Source organism: Sphaeramia orbicularis, chromosome 10, assembly GCF_902148855.1.
Source record: "Sphaeramia orbicularis chromosome 10, fSphaOr1.1, whole genome shotgun sequence".
Taxonomy (NCBI): domain Eukaryota; kingdom Metazoa; phylum Chordata; class Actinopteri; order Kurtiformes; family Apogonidae; genus Sphaeramia; species Sphaeramia orbicularis.
In genome coordinates, this window is record NC_043966.1 from 51,925,471 (window position 1) to 51,951,022 (window position 25,552).

Sequence of the window (25,552 nt, forward strand, 5' to 3'; positions counted from 1 at the left end):
AAGGCACTTAACCCACCCATTTCCTCCCTGGGCACCTGACATGGCGTGCCCAATGCTCCTAGCATGCAGTGTGTGTGTGATGCATGATCTAGTGATGGGTTAAAGGCAGAAGACAAATTTTGGTGTGTGGTGCATGTTTACATGTGTGACAAACTACTACTGACAAAATAAAGATTCTATTCTACATACAGAGCTGGTCGCACCAAGGTTGTAATAGTTTTGGATTTTTCATTATAGGTTACTTTTATTTAGTTTCGACTTTTTTTTCTCTAATTCATTTAGTATTAATTAGTTTTTAGAGCAGGTTTGCTAGTTTTTATTAGTTTTTGTTTTTTCTAAATGCTTAGCTTTAGTTGTAGTTTTTTCATATCTTTTATCTTTCTCACTGTCGTATTCAAATAAATCCCAGACAGGACTCTGCTGCTTTCTCCCAACTTTAGTCTTCATGTTTCCAGGTAGAGATAGGACGAGAAGACAACTCTAAACCACAAGTGATGAGAAGTGTCAGACCATGAAGTGCCGAATAGTGGCACCAGCTAAAATTGCTCGAGCGAAATAAATCGATTTTGTATCAATCCAACATTGACAAAGACGAAAACGAAGGGAATTTTATCCATAATTTTTATACGTTCTAGTTAGTTTTGTAAACACACAATACAGTTTCAGTTAGTTATCGTTTTTTCTATTAATTATAGTTTTTATTTTATTTATTTCAGTTAACGAAAATGTTTTTTCAATCCTAGTGTTCGTCATTTCATTAGTTTTCATTAACGATAATAGCTTTGGGTTGTACTAGACTCTCAAGCCAATTTACAGAAACCAAACAGAATCCTCCAGGAGTAAACACTTGGTGACAGTGGTGAAAATGTTAGTAAATCTGGCACCAAATGTCTTCTCACCTTGTTGATGACAGGGATGATAGGGAGCTGAGCCTCAAACGCCAGGTAGAAGTTGGCCACAGTCTGCGCTTGAATCCCCTTCAGATGAGAGGAACATGGTGATGATTACACAACTCTCAACACTGACAGTAACACACACAACAAGGTAGCAAAAGCTTGTTACCTGATTGGCATCTACAATTAACAGGACGCCCTGGCATGCAGCAAGGGACCGAGACACCTCATAATTAAAGTCCACATGACCCTGGAGAGAAGGACAGAATGACACCACGATCACGAACATGAAGGACATGAGGCAGACATACTGTATATGTAGTGAGTCTGAACCACAGACAGATGAGGATGCAGTGCTGTGTTTTCCTGTACAGATGCAGACACAACGGATTGAAAGTGAGCTCTTACCGGTGTGTCGATGAGGTTCAGGAGGTACTGCTGTCCCTCATGGCTGTAAAACAACGAAGCCGTCTGGGCCTTCACTGTGATCCCTCTCTCCCGCTCCACCTGCAGCTTATCCAGCACCTGTTTATTCTTGTCAGTCTTTGCTATGGCACCTGTCAAAAACAGCCATTAGTAACACCTCACCTAAGGGAAACATACTGAATTTAGGAACCAATATACAGAAATATTGACAACGTTTCAGGAAATTGATGTCTCACAAAACACTACAGCATTTTGTAGTACAAAACAAACATTTCATTAAACCCATTTCACAACGTGACAGCAACGTTTCTCAAAACAGCAACAATTCATGTCATGAAAAAGGGGAAGGACAGTGAACAGTGTAACTACTGGACAGAGGATCCATGTCATCACCCATGCGTTTCTGAACTGCTGTTCTGAAACCAGTTGTTTTCAATTTTGCAATGTTGGCGAGGGACAGAACTACAGGATCAAAGATGAGCTCATGCTAAAGCGCTTAAGCCAGTGGTTCCCAAACTTTTTGGACTCGTGACCCCATTTTAACATCACAAATTTCTGGTGACCCCAGACATTCAAAACTGAGACTTTTTTTTTTGGCTAAAATTTGTTTTTGATCATGTAATAGTTTGCTATACTATGATGCAAATAAACATTAATTTTAGAGGACATTTAGTCTATATAATGCATATTATTATGGACAGAGGCAGAAAAGCCAGGTGTAGATTACTGCACAAAGGGAGAATTTTATTTTCCTTGGTCAGGATATGTACAGTCAGTCCAGCTTGGATTTACAAGGAGGACAATTAATACTGAACAAACAAGAACTCAAACTATGAATTATGAAAGAGCTGCAGCATCTGAAACTGACCACAATGAACATTTGACAGACAAACAGAACCACAGCGCTTCAGTTTCAGCTTCACAGTTTGTCATGTCTTTTATGGATTATTGGGATTGTCTCTGTCAACTCAACATATATTTCTTATTAGTAAGTTTTTATTTTTTATCAATTACTAGAAATTTCAGGTGACCCCATGCGGTATCCCAACCCAAAAGTTGAAAAACACTGGCTTAAGCACTCTGTACCAGGGTTATTTTACACTCTTTTTAATGGAATCTATTAAATAAACCAAAACTGTCCATCATGGCAGGCATTAAAACTATGATTTAACCAGAGAACTTATTAGACCAAAATTATACTTGGATCACCAGGTCACTTATAAAAGGTTCCATATAAAATAGATGCAACCAGAATGAATCCTGGATGAAAACTGTTGATTTTGTATTTTTAGAGAGAAGTTCAAAGAATTTCTACGGGAGCCAGAGCTTTTTGGACCCAACTGGGACCAATTCTAGCAGTCACCAGAGTCTCAGGTTCTGTTCAATCACAAAAAAGACGCCTTATTCACACCTGCTCTGCAGTCTCAAATGTCATATTTTATGCAATGCTACTGAGTTTTTCTTGTTTTTAATCATCACAGACATGGCACTAATATGAACAAACATACCTGTCATTTCCAACAGTCTGTCTGCCAAAGTGCTTTTTCCATGGTCAATATGAGCAATGATGCAAAAATTTCGGATTCTGTCCGCAGGAAACTTGGACAAGTCAACAGTGTCCTTCAGAAACAGAAAGAACAATAAGATCACACAATAAAAGTTGCTTTATATGAGGTGAGGTAGACAGACATCACCAACTATTAACAGTAATTAACCCTTTAAAGGGCACTCGTAGAAATACTCTGGCATTTAATATATCAACCTTTGTGTGTTATTGGAGGACATAACAAGACTTTATTACTTTTGTGAATTTTTAAAAAACTTTTGTATTGTTATGTAGAAAATCAAGGTCAATGAAGTTACCATATTTGGTTGCTTACCTGTAAGTGGCCAAAAAAAACCAACTAAGAAGTATATATAAAAAATACAAGAAAAACACATGCAAGTTGAAAAGTACATCACTTTTAGAACATTAGAACATGTATTTGATAACATTAGACCCCCATGTGTACTGATCCAGTCCCCTGCCCACATCCACATGATCCCTTTGAACATCATTCCTTACATTAGTTCCATTACTTCATGGAACCGAACCAAGCAGGTCCACTCACTGTTCATGCACAGGTGGACCTTACAGACTCTGGAGACCACATTGGACCTCACAGGTGGACCTTACAGAGCCTAGAAACCACAGTGGACCTCAGATGTGGACCTTACAGACTCTGGAGACCACATTGGACCTCAGAGGTGGACCTTACAGACCCTGGAGACCACATTGGACCTCACAGGTGAACCTTACAGAGCCTAGAAACCACAGTGGACCTCAGAGGTGGACCTTACAGACCCTGGAGACCACAGTGAACCTGAGATTGGGGACTCACTGTCCTCACTGGAACTGTTGCTGTCACTGTCTTGTAATGTATGTGAAAATGACCAAAACTAGTCACTTGCCCAATAAAGGGTTAAGTAAAGCGAATGACACCGCTTCAGGGCCGCAGCTTTCCGTGGAGCTATGGATAATACAGTTCATATATTCTACTTCAGTGTAATTCCAGTTGACACTAGCTGGAAGGAAGTGTGGGACATGTTTGGTTACCTTGTCAGACTTTGAACTGAACATGTTGAAGTTGCTGGAGAATGGCATCCTCTTCATCCACTGGTGTCTGAACACAGTATATGTCAGAGTGCAACTGTGTAGTTTCCTTCTGTACATTTTGAAATGTCTTAAAAGAGCTGTTTGACAACACCGTTTGACCAGAGACAGCGACATGTCGTTATGCTACCAACCTCACCACACGAATAAACTATCGTTAGCTAGCATTAGCTACGTCAACAACATGTCACCTTGGCTGTAGCGCAGAAGCACATATTGTACTTTCATATTCGTCTTGTTACAGAACTATATTCAACTATCAAAATGGTCAAAATTCCGTTAATTAAACACCACAATAACACGAAGGATGAGTTTCAAGGGCGCTGACATTTTGACTGACGCGTCACTAGCTATGAATTCTGGGAAATGATGTTGAGTTTTTATCGAAGCGAGGAACAAACGACAGAGATCTACCATGAGTAATAACTTATTTTTTGTTAATGCTACACAGACAATCGTACATCTGTATAAATGAGCATCCTTGAAGAGGTGTCATACAGGCGGTAATGTAGGATACACTGCGAAATGTAACGCGGGTCACTTTATTAATGTTGTTTGTTGTATGAAATTCTGAAATATTGAAATATGCAAATCCTTGCTTAAAATGTAACACTGGAGTGACAGTGTATACATTATTCAGTCAGTTTAATGCTGGATACACATATAATGAGTCCAATAAATACCTAATCTAACAAATTTATGATAGAACGCGTCAAAGAGGAATAACTATCTTGTTACATTTTCATCTTTGTAAAATTTATACAACCGGAAGTCCCGCCTTGCCAGCCTGTCAAATGAATGATAAAAATGGATATCAGTTGCTATGACGACCAAGCTGCCTCTCGCACAAGAATAGATCGCTGCTTCTCGTCTTTGTGCAACCAAGCCTCTATTAGCCACAGTTCTTGCCTGTCATGCAATAATAATCTGTACATTTGAGTTACAAAGCTGAGCATCTGTGTGTGTGTGTGTGTGTGTGTGTGTGTGTGTGTGTGTGTGTGTGTGTGTGTGTGTGTGTGTGTGTGTGTGTGTGCGTGTGTGTGTGTGTCCCGTCTAAAAATACAGAGATAAATGTAATAGAAATAGTAGTCACTACATCTCTGGCATGAGGACATTTCCATGTGTGTGACAGCCAAGATTATTAACACTGGGCTCAGCTGCATCAAAAAGTAAATCAGTAAAAGGACAGAATCATTCTAATTTAATTTAGAAGCACATGTTTTCATTGTGTGAGAAGTAAAGGTTGCTGACATTATCTAGACCATATTTTTAGATTAATTTTCTCTCTCTCTCTCTCTCTCTCTCTGTGTGTGTGTATATATATATATATATATATATATATATTTTAACAATCAGATCTAGGGATGTAACGATTATCGATATAACAATAAACTGCGGTAAAATTGCAGATGGTTAGTATTACTATTTAAATTCTAATTATGATAACCGTGTTTGATTACTGCACTTGTAGGGGAAAAAAACCCTATGTAAAGATCTGCTTTTATGTCAAATATTTGAGTATAGTTTTAATTTATTACAAATATTTGGAACCAATATTCACTTTTAAATTCTTTGGAACGGTTCGTTAAGCATCTGTGTGTTATTTATGCAATAAAGTGTATACATTTTCAAATCGGATTTTATAAATTTTTTTTGTGTTTTCAGACCTTTTATGTTGATATAGTAGGTTAAAGTGAAAAAAAATAATAGGCAGATGATATAAATGAAGTTGTGCTGAAAAAACAGATCCCAAACATGGGTATAGTAAACATTTGTTTATATAGTATGTAAAGGCAAAATCAAAAGGACTGAAAAACGGACAAAATAGGCTCAGACCACTAAGGGTTAATATTTGAATGTTTCTGCCAAGAGAAAGTGCATTGTGGCTATTATTATTATTATTTTTTTTTATTTGTTTTATTTTATTTTTTCCAAAATACAACTTGGTTAAATTATTTCAGTGTGTGTATCAGTACTTTTTGGACATTTTGAGCACGATTTCAATAACGCCGTGATAATAATGACAACCGTGATAATTTTGGTCACAATAACCGTGATATGAAATTTTCATATCGTTACATCCCTAATCAGATCCAAAGCAGTCATTTACATCAGGATTGATCTGGGTCCAGGCTCTAACTACTAGTAGCACTACTGTAAGTATGTGCAGTGCCAGTGGTACCCGTACCTCCTCTAGTGCAGTGCAGAACGCTCAGACCCACAGAAAGACTTTAGAAGCAAGGTTTTAAAAGAACAAAATAAAATTGTTCTTATAACAGATGTCCCTGCTCCATCATGTTCAGAGTTGTAATGATTTTCACCTCTTTCAACACTAGCTCACGTTCATGTCGAACAAGTGTGTGTCCAGGTGGCAGCCTGTTTGGTACTGATGACGTGTATCACATGACTATTTCAGTTCATAGGATGTAGTCTGGCACAATCTAACCAACGTTTGCCATCACACTGGTATGATTCCAGGTCTTCTTTCCTCTACCTCACAGGTGTCAAACATGCGGCCCGGGGGCCAAATCCAGCCCACCAAAGGGTCCAGTCCGGCCCTTGGGATGAAAGTGCAAAAATTACACGAAGATATGAACAATCCTTTTAGTTCAGGTTCCGCATTCAGACCAATTCAATCTCCAGTGGGCAGGACCAGTAAAATATTATCATAATAACATAGAAATAATGACAACTCCAAATTTTTCTCTATGTAAATGTAAATATTTTCATGTATTTACATTGAAACAAAGTATAATTTTGCAAAAAATGTGAATAACCTGAACAAATATGAACAACCTGAAATGTCTGAAGAGAAGTAAGTTCAGTTTTAGCAATTTTCTGTCTGTTACTAAATGTTTTGTGTGTTTGTAGATCCACTGTGATCCATAAGTTATAACGTACATGTAAATGATAAACTGAGGCAGAATATTGTTAAAATTACACTTTTTTTTCAGTTTGTTCATGTTATTCACATCTTTTGAAAGGATAGTTTGTAGAGGCAAACCTTTTCATAATGTAAATTTACTTTTTTCGCTCTAAAACATAGAGAAAAGTTTGGAGTTGACTTTATTTATATATTATTATGTTATTATTTTACTGGTTCGGCCCACTGCAGATCATACTTAGCTGAATGTGGAACTGAACTAAAATGAGTTTGACAGCCCTGCTCTACCTTCATGTTGTCGTTTATGAAGTCCTCCATTCTATGTGAAAAAACTGTGGCATTTTCCAAGAGTTTGCTTCAGGTTAGTGCAGTGTTTTTCAACCTTTGGGTCAGGACCCCACATGAGGTCGCCTGGAATTCAAATGTGGTCACCTAAAATTTCTAGTACCGTACTTTCCGGACTATAAGCTGCTGCTTTTTTCTCACGCTTTGAACCCTGCAGCTTATACAACGATGCGGTTCGAGTATAGATTTTTACGGGCTAATGGCCTCCAGGGGGCGCTCTAGCAGGAAGTGCAAAAGCGAGACAGACAAGTGGAAGAGGTGATGAAGAGAAGTTTTAAGCTGAACTTTGAACAATCATTTTGCGTGTCATGCACAAACCCTGATCATGGAAAACACACAAAGAAATGCATATGATGCAGCTTTGAAGTTCAAACCGATCGATGTGTTTGTAAAGAAGGAAATAGAGCTGCAGCACGGAGGAGACAATGAGAGACAATGGAAGAGAGACGTAGAAGGGGTGAGACGGAGCCTTTCTGAGGATGTTCAACTCCGACACTGAAGAAGACGACTGCAGTGGTTTAATGAGCAGAAGGAAGATGAAGATACAGATCAATGACTGTTCCGGGTTTTTGAACCAGCCTGTTCCTGCCGTTTTACTGACGTGTTTAGGGGTTGTGTATCGGCAAGAATCTGGCGATATGATACAAATCACAATACTAGGATCACGATACACTCTATCACGGTACATCATGATACTGTTAAAAAGACAATTTTTTGTTTGTTTCTTTTTTAAAATGATTATTTCCTGGAAGAATTGAATTACACCAGAAATCTGCACAAATACCAAACACATTTTTATTTGATCAGAACAGGATCCAATGTTTTATTGTAAAATGTTCCTGTGTTCAAACTTAAATTCTGTTTTACAGACATTCCAGTTTCAGATCCTGTTCAAATGTTCAGATTCTATTAGTTCAGAACTAACATCAGAACAGTATTTTTGTACAATCCCAACAAAGGAACTACCATCTGCCTCTCAGACATTAAAAAGTGCTTTTAGGATGATTCAAATAAACATTATTTAATAAAACAGTGTTAAATAATAATAAATAAGATATAAACAATAAAGAAAAACAAAAAACAGAAATGAACCTCTGCCAAATCGGAATTTGAATAAATACCTGAAAATATTGATACAGTACTTTTTAATATCGATACTGTATTGTGAAATTAAATATTGTGATATATTGCAGAACTGATATTTTCTAACACCCCTAGCCGTGTTACAGGCACTGTTTGGAAAAAAGCAGTCAAGGTATGGAAATAAATATTTAAATAATCTGTCTGTTTACCATCTTTCTGTGTAAATATCTCATGTTACAACATGGACACCTGCGGCTTATAATAATAATAATAATAATAATAATAATAATAATAATAATAATAATAATGATAAATGTACAAATATTTTTTTCTTTTAAAATTTGGTGGGTTCGGCTTACATTCAGGTGCACTCTGTGGTCCAGAAAATATGGTAACTGATAAAAAAAAAAAAAATCAAAAACATAGTAATAAAAAATATATGGTGATCTGACAGAGACAATCCCACCCCATAACAGACATGACAAACTGTGAGTGTGAAACTGCAGCACTGTGGTTCTGTTTATCTGTCAAATGTTCACTGTGGTCAGTTTCAGATGCTGCAGCTCTTTCATAATTCATAGTTTCAGTTCTTGTTTGTTCAGTATTAATTGTCCTCCTTGTAAATCACAGCTGGACTGACTGGACAGATCCTGACCAAGGAAAATCCAGTTCTCCCTTTGTGCAGTAATCTACACCTGGATTTACTGCCTCTGTCCACAATAATATACATTATATAGACTAAATGTCATCCAAAATTAATATTTATTTCCAACATAGTATAGCAAACTATTACATGATCAAAAACAAATTAATTTTAGCCAAAAAAAAAAAAAAAAGTCTCTGTTTTGAACGTCTGGGGTCGCAAAAATTTGTGATGTTAAAATGGGGTCAAGAGACAAAAAAGTGTGGAACCACTGGGTTAGTGTTTGTTTGGGGTACCACCCAGGTTTCCTCCAGGTATATGGCACATTTCACCAGTTAATGTTTGTCACCTTATCTTAATAGATACCTTCACAAAGGGCAGATTTATAAAACCTCTAAAGACCCAAGGCTATTTCTATGTGAGTTAATTTTCTCATTATTTAATCTTTCCTGAGTGATTTATCACAATTTATTATGATATTAGGCTCTGTCATTTACATTTTTCAGTGAAAATAATCAGGTCTTTTCCTACATTTATGTCTACCATTTATTTCTATCATGTCGATGATCATAAAAGCTCAGAGTTCATATATTCATATAGTATATTAAGGCAGAGAAAACCAAAGATATAAATAGAACATCCAATCAAACCCACTGAATATCACTGATTTGGTCCCTTCTTAGCATGTACATCAAAGACCAGCAACGATTACAGGATAAGAAGTTATTTTGGCAGGAAAGTAAGATAGATAGATAGATAGATAGATAGATAGATAGATAGATAGATAGATAGATAGATAGATAGATAGATAGATAGATAGATAGATAGATAGATAGATAGATAGATAGATAGATAGATAGATAGATAGATAGATAGATAGATAGATAGATAGATAGATAGATAGATAGATAGAGTCACAAAAACATATTTGTGCTCTCTATATGCAGGCAACTTATATTTACTTCATTATATTTCCAGAATATTTTATGTTTTGTTTTGTTTTTTATGAAATTATAGCATTCCAGTGTAGAAATATTGATTATTTTTTATTTTATTTTCTCATCCAATAAAAAGTAGCAGTAACATAAAACATACTATACTGTTAAACCTTTTCTTTTTTGGTGAATTTATTCATTTAATCAGTGTACTATTTTTTTATGACTGGATAATGTAAGAATACCTTTACCCCTACAACAGAGGCAATGGGGGGTGGGGGGGTGGGGGGGGTGCGCGCGTGTGTTTCCATATGCTTTAAATTTGGACAACCCCTGATGAAGGATGTCCTGTACAGTGACTTTAACATGAACATGTATGTTAAAAAACATGTATGTTATTCTCCTGTAACAGTGACTGGTTTGTCCATTCTGGGCTACTGTAGAAACACTGAAGTGCAACATGATGGACTCACACCCTCAGTACACTGTAAAAAAAAAAAAAAAAAAAAAAGGATTTTGGGGGTTGGTAAATACAAACTATGGAAATCCGTTACATTTTAATCAACAGTAATATTTAGCCAGTGAAATCTATTAGGACTGGTTCAATTCGGTCTATTTGTTAACAGTAACAATTGCTACTTAAAATAATAGAATAAAATCTACCCCATAATATTGTGATGGGTTAGAGGAGCAGCTGGGGGGAGTTTCCCAGCATGCATTGGGACAAACTAGTTGGGACAGTTTTTATGTGTTTTACAGTGTTTTGAGGTGATAAGAAGTGTTGTTCTTTTTATATATGGCACAGTTATGGTGTGTTTGACTGTTTTTATTAGGGTTTGTTGTTGTTGTTGAATGAATATTTCTGTTGAGTTGCATATTCTTGCACCATGAGCTAAGTTACTCCTTTGTTTCATTATTATCTGTAATGGTGATTCTTACAGGCATGGGTAAAAAAAAAAAAAAAAAAAAAAAACAGAAGGAAGAGGAAGTAGAGTTCTCACCTTCCATTTTTCACATTCTTCCTAGGATTTAGGTTATGTGATGAATGTAAAAGAGTAATTTATTGGTGTGTAAAAGAGAAACTACTTCAGAAGTATCAATGTCATCACGCTAGTATTGACCTGATATCAATATACACCTTAGTATCAATACATTTGATAATTAGATTGATACACCCAGCCCGAAAATAAGTACATGAACAATTTCCTATTAACAATTCAGAGTTAATATTACTAGTGATGGGACTTTTGGCTCTTTGAAGGGAGTCGTTCAATCAGGAGTCGTTCACTGAAAAGAGTTGTTCAAAAGACTGGCTCTGTTATGTTTTTTTGCATTCTTTTGAAACACCAATGTTTTAATGACTAAATAGGCTACATGTGATGATTGACATTACATTTTAAAGGTGTTTAATTGGCAGTATCTTACCGTAAAAAAGAATAGTTAGTTCAAATGTGTGGGTTAAATCCATGACATGAGAGGTGACATTAGACAAATGATGGAATTGGACCAAAAACATCACGGTACATTATGTGGACTAGTCTGTAGCCTAAAAATGAAGAAGAAAAGAAAACATTTTCTTATGAAATAACATTTTATTCCTCTCAAAACAAGAACAATAAATGTGCGTAAACATACAGAAAAAACTGCACAAAACGCAACAGTGATTAACCACTGCAGTTACTGAAATACCTGAACTGTAGTGACATTCTCAAGTGTCATGTCCATCTTTTCTTTCTGAAAAGTGCATCCAAATACTCCTCCTTTTTCTTTGGCTCATTACTCACAGGTGCTCACTCTATCACTCTCACACTTTTCAATGCTCACCTCACGCTTCAAACTGTTGCTTTTTTGCTAACTTCTTGCCATGAGACAAGCGCAGTGCACTCTTTTTTTTCTGCTGGAACATCCTCTTCCTGCCCAACGCCTCCCCAGTGATGCTAAATTAACAGGCACTCGAACACTCCCTCCTTAAAAAAAAAAAAAATGAACAGCTCTTTACAAAGACTCAGTTCCCATCATTCATTTCAAAGAGTCATTCAAAAGATTCGATTCATTCGTGAATGTCACATCACTAAATATTACTCACTTTTTATGAGTAATTTGTTGTGTAATCTATTGGGATATGAAGGTGGATTTTACCTCATTTCCTTTAGTGTGCTATAGCTGTTAAATTTAATCACATTTTACTCCAAATATGGGGTAAAATCTACTCAACCAAAATGAGTGCAAATTGTTACCTCACTTTTATTGAGTAGATTCCAAAGGTTTGTTTTTACAGTGTAGCTATAAGATCATTCTACGATTGGGAAAAAATTCTAATTTTCAGGTGAGGATCCACTAATGAAAACATCCTGAATATTATGTTCCTTTTCCACTAACAGATCCCTCTAAATCCCACACACTGCACTTTTAAAGGAGCCCAGTCTCCAGATGAATCAATGAATTCATCCCACATCTGTCTTTCGGGGGGGGGCGGGGGGGCAGCTGTTCCCAAGGTAATCTGACAGGAGTGTTCAGGGGTTTCCATTGTGTTACTGCAACTAATCAATTTGCCCATAGCTTCAAGCATCACTGTATACTCTTACTCTAGACTTTGTCCACTATCTGTGTAGAAATGTGGAAAAACTATTTTGCGCATCTTCCATCTTGACATTTTAGAAAGATTGTATAAGATGCTCAGTTCTAAAGACGTGTTTATAAGCAGCTCTTGTTATCATGCCTATTAGATAGCTCACATTCATCAGTATTGATTCCTGTCAGCCCCGACTATTTGAGTGGATGAACAGGGTCAGATGTGGAGCTCAGAAAAGATGAGGCCGATGGAGAGAACAGGCCGAGGAAAAAACGACTCCACTGAGCTTTCCATTCCAGCTCAGTGCCACAGCTTCTTCTTTTTTTTTTTTTTTTAATTATTTCTTTTTTTTTTTTTTTTGTGGTTTTTGCTTTACGTTCATGATCGTCTGTGGCAGGCTACACTGTAAAAAAATCTGTAATTTAACAGAATTTTCACTGTTTATTTTACAGATTTTTCCTGTAATTTTAAGATACAGGAAAATATCTATGAAATTACAACAATAGACTGTGATTTTCCATGTCAAATGGAAAATAATATGAAAAAACTGTAACTGTGAATAACCCAAAAATTTCCAATTTTTAAAAGAAATGTTTTATTTTTTTCACAGAAAAATACAGTTAAAATATGTTTTCAAAATTAATTTCAAAAACATTTCTTTTCTATTTATGAGATTAAACTGTTAATTTAAAGTTTAATACTGTATAAAATAATAAAATGAGATAAAATTACTGACAATTAACCATGAAAGAAGTATTTGTTCTGTAAGTTTAATAAGACTTGTTTGTTAATTGACAAATATCTTGTGTAATTACAGGAGGTTTCACAACAAAAATCTTGAATGAATGTATTGTTGTGAATGTATAACATGTTTAAGCACTGATAAACTGTCCAAATACAGTTTTTATCAGTGGATTGGACAACTGAGTCTCATTGAAAAAAAAAAAAAAAAAAAAAAAAAAAAAAAATATATATATATATATATATATATATATATATATATATATATATATATATATATATATATATACATATATATACACACATATATACGTATATATATATATATATATATATATATATATATATATATATATATATATATATATATATATATATATATATATATATATATATATATAATTTAATTGTTTTAATACATGTAAATATTCTTTATTAAACATAAAAAAAGCAAAATCTCATGTAAAGTTTGGGCAAAAAACTGTGCTTTAATTATGGAAAATTACTGTATTTTTATGAGATGGTTATTTTTCATTATTTTACAGTATTTTTTTGGTGCCCCAGGTGCCGGAATATTACCTTTTTTTTTTTTTTTTTTTTAACAGTGTAGAAGCACTGGAAGCATCCTCTCCTGCTCCTCACTCACAGTCCCGTGATCTTACTGAGCTGCAATAAACTGTTAAGTTGCAGCTTAATGGGACGAGCCAGCCATAACTATTTTTAGATTTCCTCTCCTCCTCCTCCTCTTCCAAAAAAAAAAACAAAACATGGCACAGACGCTAGATATAAAGACTGGAATGATATGTTTTATTAGAAACTGTGCACTGAATCAAGCATCCACCTCGTGAACAATCATTTTATCTGGAATGTTTAAGACTCTAGTAGGATGTTAGAGGAAAAAAAATCATATTCAAAATGTGTATATTCAAAAGCAGAATTTCTAAAAAATAAATCAATTTTAAAAAAATAACAAAACAAAACAATGCTGGATTTTTATCATCATGCAAAGTTTGATTGAACAATCAAATAAATACTGATGTGAAGAAAACCATGTCAAAAAGAACACAGCAGAGTACAACATGTGGCTACCGATATGGGGCTGACCGGGGTTTGTCTCAATGCACCGTGACAGACACTGGAACGGACGGACGCTATGTCCTGCAGAAAACAGCGGTACAACTCATTAGCCTTTTGGGTGAAACGTAATTTCAGCAAATTTGATAACAGGCGACATTTACTTAAGAGTTCATCAAACTACACCGGTGAAAAACAAAGGAGATACTGAGAACTGTCAGACCTGTTTCAGTATATTTTATAATTAAGCAGTATCTTGTCCTTTGTTTTGGTGTCTTCTGTAAGCAAAAAGTTGCATTATTTAGTTTTTACATTGAAGTTTTCAGGTATCAACCCAAAATGAATTCTATCCAAAACTTCAACTAAATTCATCGGCATTCCCTGTAGGTTTTTGTTCCTGAATTGAGTGGGATTACAAACAGCAGGCACTACGTATGGCTTTGGCCGAGATAAAAGTCCACAAAGTCCGACCGAGCAATGAGACGACCAAAATTCACTGACTCCAATGATTTATACAAATTCAAAATCACTACACAAAAAAATCATGTTTACAATCCTATTTATTTCATCTAAGGAGAAAATATTACATTTGATAGATGTGAAATTAATAGAAAGAAGAGAGAACAAGAGGTTAGAAATGGTCATGTGTCTAATCTAAACCAAACAAATCAACACTAACCTCCAGAATTAGCACCAAATTCAGTGACAATAAGCCAATACAAAGTGATTTTATATCTTTTTCTAGTTAGAAATTCTATTTATTCTGTACATTGGTCCCTGGATTTGTCATGTATAACCAAGTATGCAGCTCCATGTATCCATGTTAGCTCACTATTTACATATCTGGGTTCTGCCTTCACAGGTTTACTTTTATACATGAAAAATTCTCACATTTCTACATGTTTTTTTTTTATTTTATTTTATTACCTTATTTCTTTGTACAGTAATCTCTACCTTTGTCACCCATAATAACCAGCTCTGGTGTGCCACTGAGCTGTTAGCTTCTTTTAGTTCACTGATTTTGTTGTTGGGCTTCACCTTTTAAGTATCTGTTCAATCTTATTAGGGGGGTAAGAAAATACCAGTACTGCAATATATCACAATATCTCATTTCACAATACTGTATCGATATTAAAAAAGTACTATATCAATATTTTTAGGTATTTTCTTCAAATGCAGATTTTGTGGAGGTTGATTTTTGTTGATATTTTATTTATTATTATTTAACAGTCTTTTATTAAATAATGTTAGTTCCTTTGTTGGAATTGAACTAAAATCCTGTTCTGATGTTAGTTCTGAACTAATAGAATCTGAACATTTGAACAGGATCTGAAACTGTAATGTCTGTAAAACATCATTTCAGTTTGAACACAGGAACATTTTGTGATATAACATTAGCTCCTGTTGGGATCAAATAAAAACTTGTTTAGTATTTGTGCAGATTTCTGGTGTAATTCAATTCTTCCAGGAAATAATCATTTTTTTTAAAAAAAGAAACAAACAAAAAAATTGCCTTTTTAACATATATCATGATATATCATGATATATCGTATCATGACCCTAGTATTGTGATTTGTATTGTATCACCAGATTCTTGCCAATGCACAGCCCTAGATCTGATCAATTTAAAACCCAGACGCAGTTGTACTCAGTCTTTATTTTCCGATCCTTTACTTTGCTCATTCTTTGGACTGGTCACCTATAATAACCAAGTCTGGCCACGGATGTAGCTCTTAGCTTCTTTTTGCTGATTGTTTTTTGGGTTTTTTTGGTCCCATGTTGAAAAAATAGAATCCAAAAACCAAAATAATAATGTATAACTCAGGGGCAGTTCTGCTTATTTTTATTTATATCACTTACGTATTGTATTTTTTTTTTCATTATTTCTTTGCATCTTGACAGCAAGTAGTATGTAGCTTTTTTTTTTTAGGCTTCCACCTTAAAGCTCAGATGTGACCTAAGATTTCTGATGAGACAAAGCCAGTTTTGAAAGCTACAGTTCAAGGTCACAGTGGTGTGAACTATCCAGTGGCTGGTTTAAGGATGTCATACTATAGTGCGCAGGTATCAAACATGAGGCCCGGGGGCCAAATCCGGCCCGCCAAAGGGTCCAGTCTGGCTACCTTGGGATGAAAGTGCAAAAATTACACTAAGATATTAACGATCCTTTTAGTTCAGGTTCCACATTCAGACCAATTCAGTCTCCAGTGGGCAGGACCAGTAAAATACTATCATAATAACATAGAAATAATGACAACTCCAAATTTTTCTCTTTGTAAATGTAAATATTTTCAGGTATTTACGCTAAAACAAAGCATAATTTCGCAAAAAAATGTGAATAACCTGAACAAATATGAACAACCTGACATGTCTTAAGAGAAATAGGTACAATTTGAACAATATTCTGCCTGTTATTAAATGGTTTATGTGTTTTTAGATCCACTGTGATGTATAAGTTATAACAAACGTGTAAATGATAAACTGAGGCAGAATATTGTTAAAATTACACTTATTTTTTCAGTTTGTTCATGTTATTCACATCTTTTGAAAGGATAGTTCATAGATGTAAACCTTTTCATAATGTAAATTAACTTTTTTCGCTCTAAAACACAGGTAAAAGTTTGGATTTGACATTATTTATACATTATTATGTTATTATTTTATTGGTTTGGCCCATTTCAGATCAAATTGAGCTGAATGTGGAACTGAACTAAAATGAGTTTGACAGCCCTGCTATAGTGTGTGTTACGTTCAAGTGCAACAGTACTGTCAGCTGCTTCCTTGGTAAATCCTATATTTTCTTTGCATATTAGAGGCGACACCAACAGAACCAACTTAACAACAGAACCGCTTCAGACATATATGAGAACTCTGTTCCGTCTATACCAGAAATGAAGCTGTAGTAAAAGAAAACCCTCACCATCGCTGTCCTCAGTCATATTCGAAGATGCAAAAAACAATATCAAGTTACAAAATGCAAGAGTATACTATTCAAAGAATTCACTGTCTGATGGTGTTTGATTGTATTGGTCTGAAGCAGCAGATCACTGCAGTAATAGTTCAGTTACAGTTACAGTTACAGCTAAACCTGGTGCAAACCTCTGGCTTGAACTGGACTTCATAGTATCAGTGTCCAATCCAGAAGCAATTCATTTTATGTTCCTTTTTCTTTGCTGTCATTCCTTTGTCACTGTTAGAAAAGACACTGCTGCCCTGCTCAACAGTTCACGGGTTTATTTTTGCCTTTTCAGTGCAATTCCTGCTTATTAATGTAGAATCCATCAGCAGGACTATAAATTTAGCAGAAACATGTAAAAAAAGTGTACGGTGCTACTCATGCAACACCAACAGACATTATGATAGAAACTAAATAATAACCAATTAACCTGATATTTTTCATCACAAGCAGGTGGAGACAAAAACAGAGTTGAAAATAAAGTGGCAGTGTTGGAGTGAGTGTGTAAACATGTGTCTTATACTCTAATATGTATTCCAAAAAAAGACAAAAAAAACCTTTACAAAACAACAATAGGTCAGTGTAGGTCAGATATGTAGTATTTTCATCTGCTCCACAGTGTCCTCTAATAGTGCTGAAAAACTCTAAAAGTTGACTTATGATTGCAGCCCCATACCTTTAGACACAGATAATAAAACAACTCCTACACTGTTAACAATATTATACAAGTGTGTTTTTGCATTGGCTTGGACAGAAAAAAAAAGAGTCCGATCACTCTTAGTTGGCAAAGACAGAAAGAAAGAAATGTGATAGAATCAGTCCCTTCCACTCAAAACAGAAAAAATAGATACTGTAATATCAGCAAAGTGGCATTACCAGCAAAAATTCAACACATTTAGAAGTAACCTTAACTAAAATGTAATAAACGTTCATGTTTATGTTCACTCTGAGTAAATTTGATCATTTGATTTGTATGTACAGTGGCCACATACAGTAAAACTGGAAGCATACATAGGTTAAAAGAAATATGCACTCTAGTTGGAAGAAATCACACAATATGTCACCATGAAACCATGAATATAAATATACATACACATTTACAAAAGCCAGGCTTTTCAAAAGTGCTGCAGACGGTGTAGAAAACAGGCGGAGACAGAGGGTCAAACTGCAATCCAGGACTTCAACTCTGAAAAGGTGTGTGTACACAGTTGCTGGAGGTATTTGGTCGTCTGTTAGTCCCCAGACCAGAGCCCGTGAAAAGCCTCTAATTCGAGGGAACCATATCCTTTATAACTGGTTCTCTGTTAAGGTAGGTGGCCCAGTAGACAAGGTTAAAGGTGCCAAAGAGAACTGGAAACAAAATCCTTGACATTCTGTCAATTTTGCTAACGCTGTTGAATGTCTTCTTGCTGTCTGGGGCTTTTCCATCTGCTTTGGGCTTGTTGGGATCGGAAGCACCGCCTTTGGCAATGGTTGGAAGTGTGCTGGAGTCCTTGGTGATGTTGGGTGCGTAGTTGGCCACCGCTACAGCATAGGCATTATTCTTCTTGACAACAGATGCCCTCTCTTTTTTCTGTTGAAAGATCAACAATATTAAAGCCTAAAAGTACAAAGGCAGCCTTAGACTTGTCACCACATGAATTAAAAATAAATGGAAATGAGAGGAGCTGTGGCAATGGGCAGGTTTGATAAAGGATCAAACACATTCTGTGATGTCAGGTTAAGGCCGACGAAGGCCGAGTATGTCAGCAGTTTGCAGTGAAATGCAAAAATTACACAAAGATATTAACAATCCTTTTAGTTCAGGTTCCATATTCAGACCAATTCAATCTCAAGTGGGTCGGACCAGTAAAATACTATCAAAGTAACGTATAAATAATGAGAATTCCAAATTTTTCTCTTTGTAAATGTAAATATTTTCATGTATTTACACTGAAACAAAGTATAATTTTGCAAAAAAATGTGAATAACCTGAACAAATATGACCAACCTGAAATGTCTTCAGAGAAGTACGTACAATTTGAACAATATTCTGCCTGTTATTAAATGTTTTGTGTGTTTGTAGATCCACTGTGATTGAAAAGTTATAATGTACATGTGTAAATGATAAACTGAGGCAGAATATTGTTAAAATTACACTTATTTTTTCAGTTTGTTCACGTTATTCACATCTTTTGAAAGGATAGTTTGTAGATGTAAACCTTTTCATAGGTGTTGTTGTAAATTGACTTTTTTCACTCTAAAACAGAGAAAAGTTTGGATTTGACATTATTTCTATATTATTCTGTTATTATTTTACTGGTTGGGCCCACTTCAGATCAAATTGAGCTGAATGTGGAACTGAGCTAAAATGAGTTTGACAGCCCTGCTCTACATGATCCCAGTTGGAGACATTTTCTGATTTCAAGTCCATCTCCTTTCTGAACCTGAATGCTACACAGTGGTCCCATGGTGGTTTCACACCAACAGTCCACTCATCTGGGACAACATGCTAAACATCCATAGTGTGATACAGGGTCCGACTACCCAGAAGAGTAAAAGTTTCATTTTGAAGCATTTTATTTTACCAGTGGATAGCCAAGAGACAGCAGCATTTTAGTTTCCATGTAGACAAACAACGTACCAGTTCTACCATGTTAGAACTGCAGGTTATTGTAACTGCATTTTCTTTTTACTGATGTAGTGGAGGGTTAATTTGGGCAATGACATTGTCAAACCTTCAAAAATACCCTGAAAAAACTGTTTTTATAACCCCCTCTCTTATCTGCTAGAACTGCTAATTAACTGTCTTTGAAAACCAAGCTGTGTGTTTTCCTTTTTTACCTTGTCATTCACAACACTCTTTCCATCCCAAGCCCAGCCGCGCTTTGTGAAGTAATTGACGGTGGCAAACTCAATCAAAGCGGAGAAGACGAAGGCGTAGCAGACAGCGATGAACCAGTCCATGGCTGTGGCATAGGCCACCTTGGGAAGGGAGTTCCGGGCACTTATACTCAGTGTTGTCATTGTGAGAACCGTGGTCACACCTTGAAACATACGTACAGAGAGGAGAGAAGGGGTTTTATAGAATATGGAGCTGTTGAGAAAGTAATATAGAAAATGTATGTATGGAAACTTCTGTAGGATTATATATATATATGTATGTATAATCCTACATATGCCACATATATAACATAAAAATAATAATGCTGTTGGTGTTCTTTGTTGCTAAAAAGCTAATATATACTACATACTACTAGGGATGTAACAGTTACCGGTATAATGATAAACTGTGGTAAAATTGCCAATGGTTAGTATTACTGTTAAATTGTAATTATCATGATAACTGTGTTTGATTACCGCACTTTTCCAGAGAAAACGCCTATGTAAAGATCTGCTTTTATGTCAAATATTTGAGTATAGTTTTAATTTATTACAATTTAGATTTTCTATACCTAATATTTGGAACCAATATTCACTTTTAAAGTCTTTGAAAAGGTTCGTTAAGCATCTGTGTGTTATTTATGCAATAAATTATATACATTTTTCAAATTGGATTTTATATATTTTTTGTGTGTTTTCTGGCCTTTCATGTTTTATAGTAGGTTAAAGTGAAAAAATAATAGGCAGTTGATATAAATGAAGTTGTGCTGAAAGAAAAGATCCCAAACATGGGTATAGTAAACATTTGTTTATACAGTATATAAAGGCAAAATCAAAAGGACTGAAAAACAGACAAAATAGGCTCAGACCACTAAGGGTTAATATTTGAATGTTTCTGCAACAGAAAGTACATCATGCCAATTATTTTATTTTATTTTATTTATTTATTTATTTTTCAAAATACAACTTGGTTAAATTATTTCAGTGTGTATTAGTACTTTTTGAACATTTTGAGCACAGTTTCAACAGTACCGTGATAATAATGATAACCGTGATAATTTTGGTCACAATAACCACGATATGAAATTTTCATATGGTTACATCCCTACATACTACAGTAAAGTATGTACAGCAGTAAAAAACAAACATTTCAGTGAAAAACCAGCATCTCTAAACCAAAGTGGTCATATGTAGTGTGACCTTCCTTTTACACATAACGTGTCTTTAATCCTTTTGTTCAGACAATATGACATTTTTGGCATTCACGTTCAGATTTTTTATTCCAGTTTCATTCAACACATGTCAGATGTTTCTCATGGTTTTTGCTGCTTCTTGTCATGGGGTCAGGGGTCACACTAAATACTGACTTTAACCTTTAGAACCCATTTAGTTCTGTTTTTTGTGTGTTTCTGTGACATACTTCCTGCATTTTCTTGTTGTATATGAAGAAAAGAGACTAAGAAATAAATATGTATGTTCATTGGAACGCTGCAAAAACCACTAATCTAAAGGCGGCCAAAAACTTATTGCACAGTATCTGCTCGAGGTTTCTGTTAAAAGGAAGTTTTTCCTCGCCGCTGTCACCAGTTACTACTGTCTGCTCCTGGAGGATTCTGTTGGGTTTCTGTGAATTGGCTTAGAGTCTGGTTTCGACCAATTCTATATGTAAAGTGTCATGAGATAACTTTTGTTATGATTTGGCACTATATAAATAAAACTGATTGATTGATTGATTGATTGATTGATTGATTGATTGATTGATTGATTGATTGATTGATTGATTGATTGATTGATTGATTGACACTACCATGTGAAACCCTCCTACTCAGCCTTTAGTGGTCTGCTCTGGTTCTTGCCAGTTCTACTGCAGTTTGACACTTCTGCATGTCTGTAAGCTGCATGTTTCCTTTAAGACTGAAGATACTTGGTGGTTAACTGTTTAGTGACTACCTAGTCAGCTACATGTTAGCTGGTTTTGATTTGTTGTGATGAGCATTCTTACGGTGTAGAAAAGAATTTTGCAGACGGTTAACATGATTAGCTGGATTTAACTTGATAGGTCAGGCTTCCAGCAAACATTCTGGCTCCTTTAAAGCCTGTTGTCTCCGCTGTTAAGACAGTTACCAGGAAAAGAGTTTCATCCTTCACAACAATTAGTCAGTTCTTCTTACAGACAAGTCTTGTAGTGACTTGACCATCTGGACTAAAAAAAAAAAAATCAGTGAAGGCTCTTCTAATTTTATCTTGTTTTTCTCTTCTGCTCACCATGAATACCAACTGGCAGCTCATCACCATGACATTACTGACAGAAGTGAGACTGACAGAGGTTAAAAGTCACCACTCAGTGTTGGTGTTGAGCTCCAACATTCCTAACAACGGACTAAAGTTCCATTTGTACAACTGGGAACTTACAGGAGTTTGATAGTATGCATATTTTTTTTTTTTTTTTAACTTTATTTATAGAACTTTTTAACATTTATAGAACTTTTCATTTCACAAGTATAACATTTATAATTTCAAGTAATGTATGCATGATATAGAGATTTACACTGGACATGATAAACAAACAGAACCCAAGGAAAAAAGAAAAAAAAAAAAAGGAAAAAAAAAAAGCCAATTCAAACAAGACACGCATAAAGACAGTCAAGACAGTGCATTCTGGTACTGTTAAAGGAGGGAAGAAAATAAATAAATAAACAAAACAGGTCAATAACAATATAAACACCTAAAATGTTTTTAAGTTCCAGGCCAGGCCACATATTCACATAGTGTAAAAGAGGCTCCCATATTTTGTCAAATTTATTGATATAGTTATTTAGGGTGCACCTCATTTTTTCTAACGTTATGTTAAGCATGATGTCTCTGATCCATTGATGGTGTGTTGGAGGTGATGAGTCTTTCCATTTGAAGACAATGGTACGCCTAGCAAGTAAAGATGCAAAGGCCACAACTTTTTGTAGGTTAGCTGAAGGAACTGCACTGTAAAAAAAAAATCTGTAATTTAACAGAATTTTCACTGTTTTTTTTCCTGTATTTTTAAGATACAGGAAAATATCAATGAAATGACAAAATTAGACTGTGATTTTACATGTCAAATGTAAAATAACACGAAAAAACTGTAACTGTGAATAACCAAAAAATTTAAATTTTTTTAAAGAATTGTTTTCTTTTTCACAGAAAAATACAGTTAAAATATATTTGCAAATGTATCATAATTTCACAAATATTTCTTTCCTATTTATGAGATTAAACTGTTAATTTAAAGTTTAATACTGTATAAAATAATAAAATGAGATAAAATTACTGACAATTAATTGTAAAAGAAGTATTTGTTCTGTAAGTTTAACAAGACTTGTTTGTTAATTGACAAATATCTTGTGTAATTACAGGGGGTTTCACAACAAAAATGTTGAATAAATGTGTTTTTGTGAATGTATAACATGTATAAGCACTGATAAACTGTCCAAATACAGTTTTTATCAGTGGATTGGACAACTGAGTCTCATTGAAAATTATTTATATATATACAGGGGTTGGACAAAATAATGGAAACACCTTCACCTCAAGATGATAATGCCCCAATCCATACAGCTAGAATTGTTAAAGAATGGCATGAGGAACATTCTAATGAAGTTGAGCATCTCGTATGGCCGGCACAGTCCCCAGACCTCAACATTATTGAGCATTTATGGTCAGTTTTAGAGATTCAAGTAAGACGTTGATTTCCACCGCCATCGTCTCTAAAAGAGTTGGAGGGTATTCTAACTGAAGAATGGCTTCAAATTCCTTTGGAAACAATTCACAAGTTGTATGAATCAATACCTCGGAGAACTGAGGCTGTAATTGCTGCAAAAGGCAGACCTACACCATATTAAATTATATTTTGTTGATTTTTTAAGGTGTTTCCATTATTTTGTCCAACCCCTGTATTTATAGGTAATTTGATTGTTTTAATACATGAAAATATTCTTTATTAAACATTAAAAAGTTAAAAAAAAAAAAACAAAAAAACACCAAAATCTCATGTAAAGTTAGGGCAAAAAACTGCATTTTAATTATGGAAAATTACTGTATTTTTATGAGATGGTTATTTTCCGTTATTTTCCAGTATTTTTTCGGCACCCCTGCTGCTGGAATATTACCTTTTTTTTTGTTTTGTTTTTTTTACAGTGTGAGTCATCTATGATAATATGCATTTTTATAATCGAAACATTAGTTCGTTAATAGAATGGATAATAATGAGACAAAGGACAAGGCAGATAAGTAATAGGATGTGGTCAGTGACTGAAGCAGACGATGGCAGACTCACCAAATACAGTCCTGGCTGGAACTGATTCTCTGTTGAGCCAGAAAGACACTTGGGAGAGAATGACTGTCATGATGCAGGGGAGGTACGTCTGGATGACAAAGTAGCCAATCTTCCTCTTCAGATGGAAATGAGCTGTCATCACAGTGTATTCACCTGAGGAGGCAAGAATAAGAATAGGTTTAAAGCACCAGTGATTTCCAATAAGCAAACCAGTGGGATCTGATGACATATCTATAATGATCAGCCATGTAAAGCAGGGCTCTCAAACTCCTGTTCTTTCAGGTTCCACATTCAGCCCAATTCAATCTGCAGTGGGCCGGACCAGTAAAATAATAGCAGAATAACCTGGAAATAATGACAACTCCAAATTTTTGTCTTTGTTTTAGTGCAAAACAACCCCATTAAATTCTGAAAATACTTACTTTTATAAACTATCCAAACAAAAAAGATGTGAATAACCTGAAAAAATGTACATTTCTTAAGAAAAATAAATGCAATTTTAACAATATTCTGCCTCAACTTATCATTTCTCCATGTGCATTATGGGCCAGATCTACAGACACTAAACACTGAGGAACAGGCAGAAAAGAGTTCAAATTGTGCTTAATTTTCTTTAGACATTACAGGTTGTTCATATTTGTTCAGATTATTCACATTTTATTGTTACAGGATAGTTTGTAAATGTAAATATTTTCATAATTTAATGTTATTTTTTGCACTAAAACAAAGAAAAAACATTTAAGTTGTCATTATTTATAGACATAATGTAATATTATTTTTTTCACATCAAACCAAGAAGAAAATATGGAGTCATTAGTTTTTGTAGGATATTATTTTACTCGAGATCAAATGGGTCTGTATGTGGAAAGTGAGTTCCACAGCCTTGACTGTGGAATTTTTGCACTTTGCAGATTCATCCCAGGGGCCGGATTGGAACCTTCAGCCAGGACGCATGTTTGAGACCCCTGATGTAAAGACTCTTTCTTTTCTTTTTGACCAGCTGATCTTTCATCAATTTTGAACTCAGTAGCAAGGTTATCATCGTTGACGAAAACTAATGACATGACGAAAACTAGACTTGAAAAAACATTTTCGTTAACTGAAATAAATAAAAACTAGAATTAAAAGAAAAAACAATAACTAACTGAAACTGTATTGTGTGTTTACAAAACTAAC

The 25,552-nt window shown here is 34.9% G+C and overlaps 2 protein-coding genes and 1 long non-coding RNA gene across 3 annotated transcripts in view; 1 reads left to right on the top strand and 2 right to left on the bottom strand.

The window, feature by feature from the left end:
• The window catches only part of guf1 (GTP binding elongation factor GUF1), a 31,224-nt gene extending 26,922 nt beyond the window's left edge, over positions 1-4,302 (bottom strand). Inside the window, exons 1-5 of the mRNA XM_030146138.1 lie at positions 3,916-4,302; positions 2,828-2,939; positions 1,302-1,450; positions 1,063-1,143; positions 900-977 (exon numbers count right to left, since the gene is read on the bottom strand). Of these exons, the coding sequence (XP_030001998.1) occupies positions 900-977; positions 1,063-1,143; positions 1,302-1,450; positions 2,828-2,939; positions 3,916-4,089 (594 nt within the window). The 5' untranslated portion in view covers positions 4,090-4,302. The remainder of the gene's footprint in view (positions 1-899; positions 978-1,062; positions 1,144-1,301; positions 1,451-2,827; positions 2,940-3,915) is intronic.
• An 11,869-nt stretch (positions 4,303-16,171) lies between these two features.
• LOC115427193 (uncharacterized) lies at positions 16,172-17,749 on the top strand. The gene is made up of 2 exons (XR_003936448.1): positions 16,172-16,305; positions 16,978-17,749. It is a non-coding gene; the product is annotated as an uncharacterized LOC115427193 (long non-coding RNA).
• gabra2b (gamma-aminobutyric acid type A receptor subunit alpha2b) overlaps positions 17,280-25,552 on the bottom strand; it is a 79,787-nt gene continuing 71,514 nt past the window's right edge. Inside the window, exons 8-10 of the mRNA XM_030145652.1 lie at positions 24,377-24,529; positions 20,029-20,231; positions 17,280-18,778 (exon numbers count right to left, since the gene is read on the bottom strand). Of these exons, the coding sequence (XP_030001512.1) occupies positions 18,470-18,778; positions 20,029-20,231; positions 24,377-24,529 (665 nt within the window). The 3' untranslated portion in view covers positions 17,280-18,469. The remainder of the gene's footprint in view (positions 18,779-20,028; positions 20,232-24,376; positions 24,530-25,552) is intronic.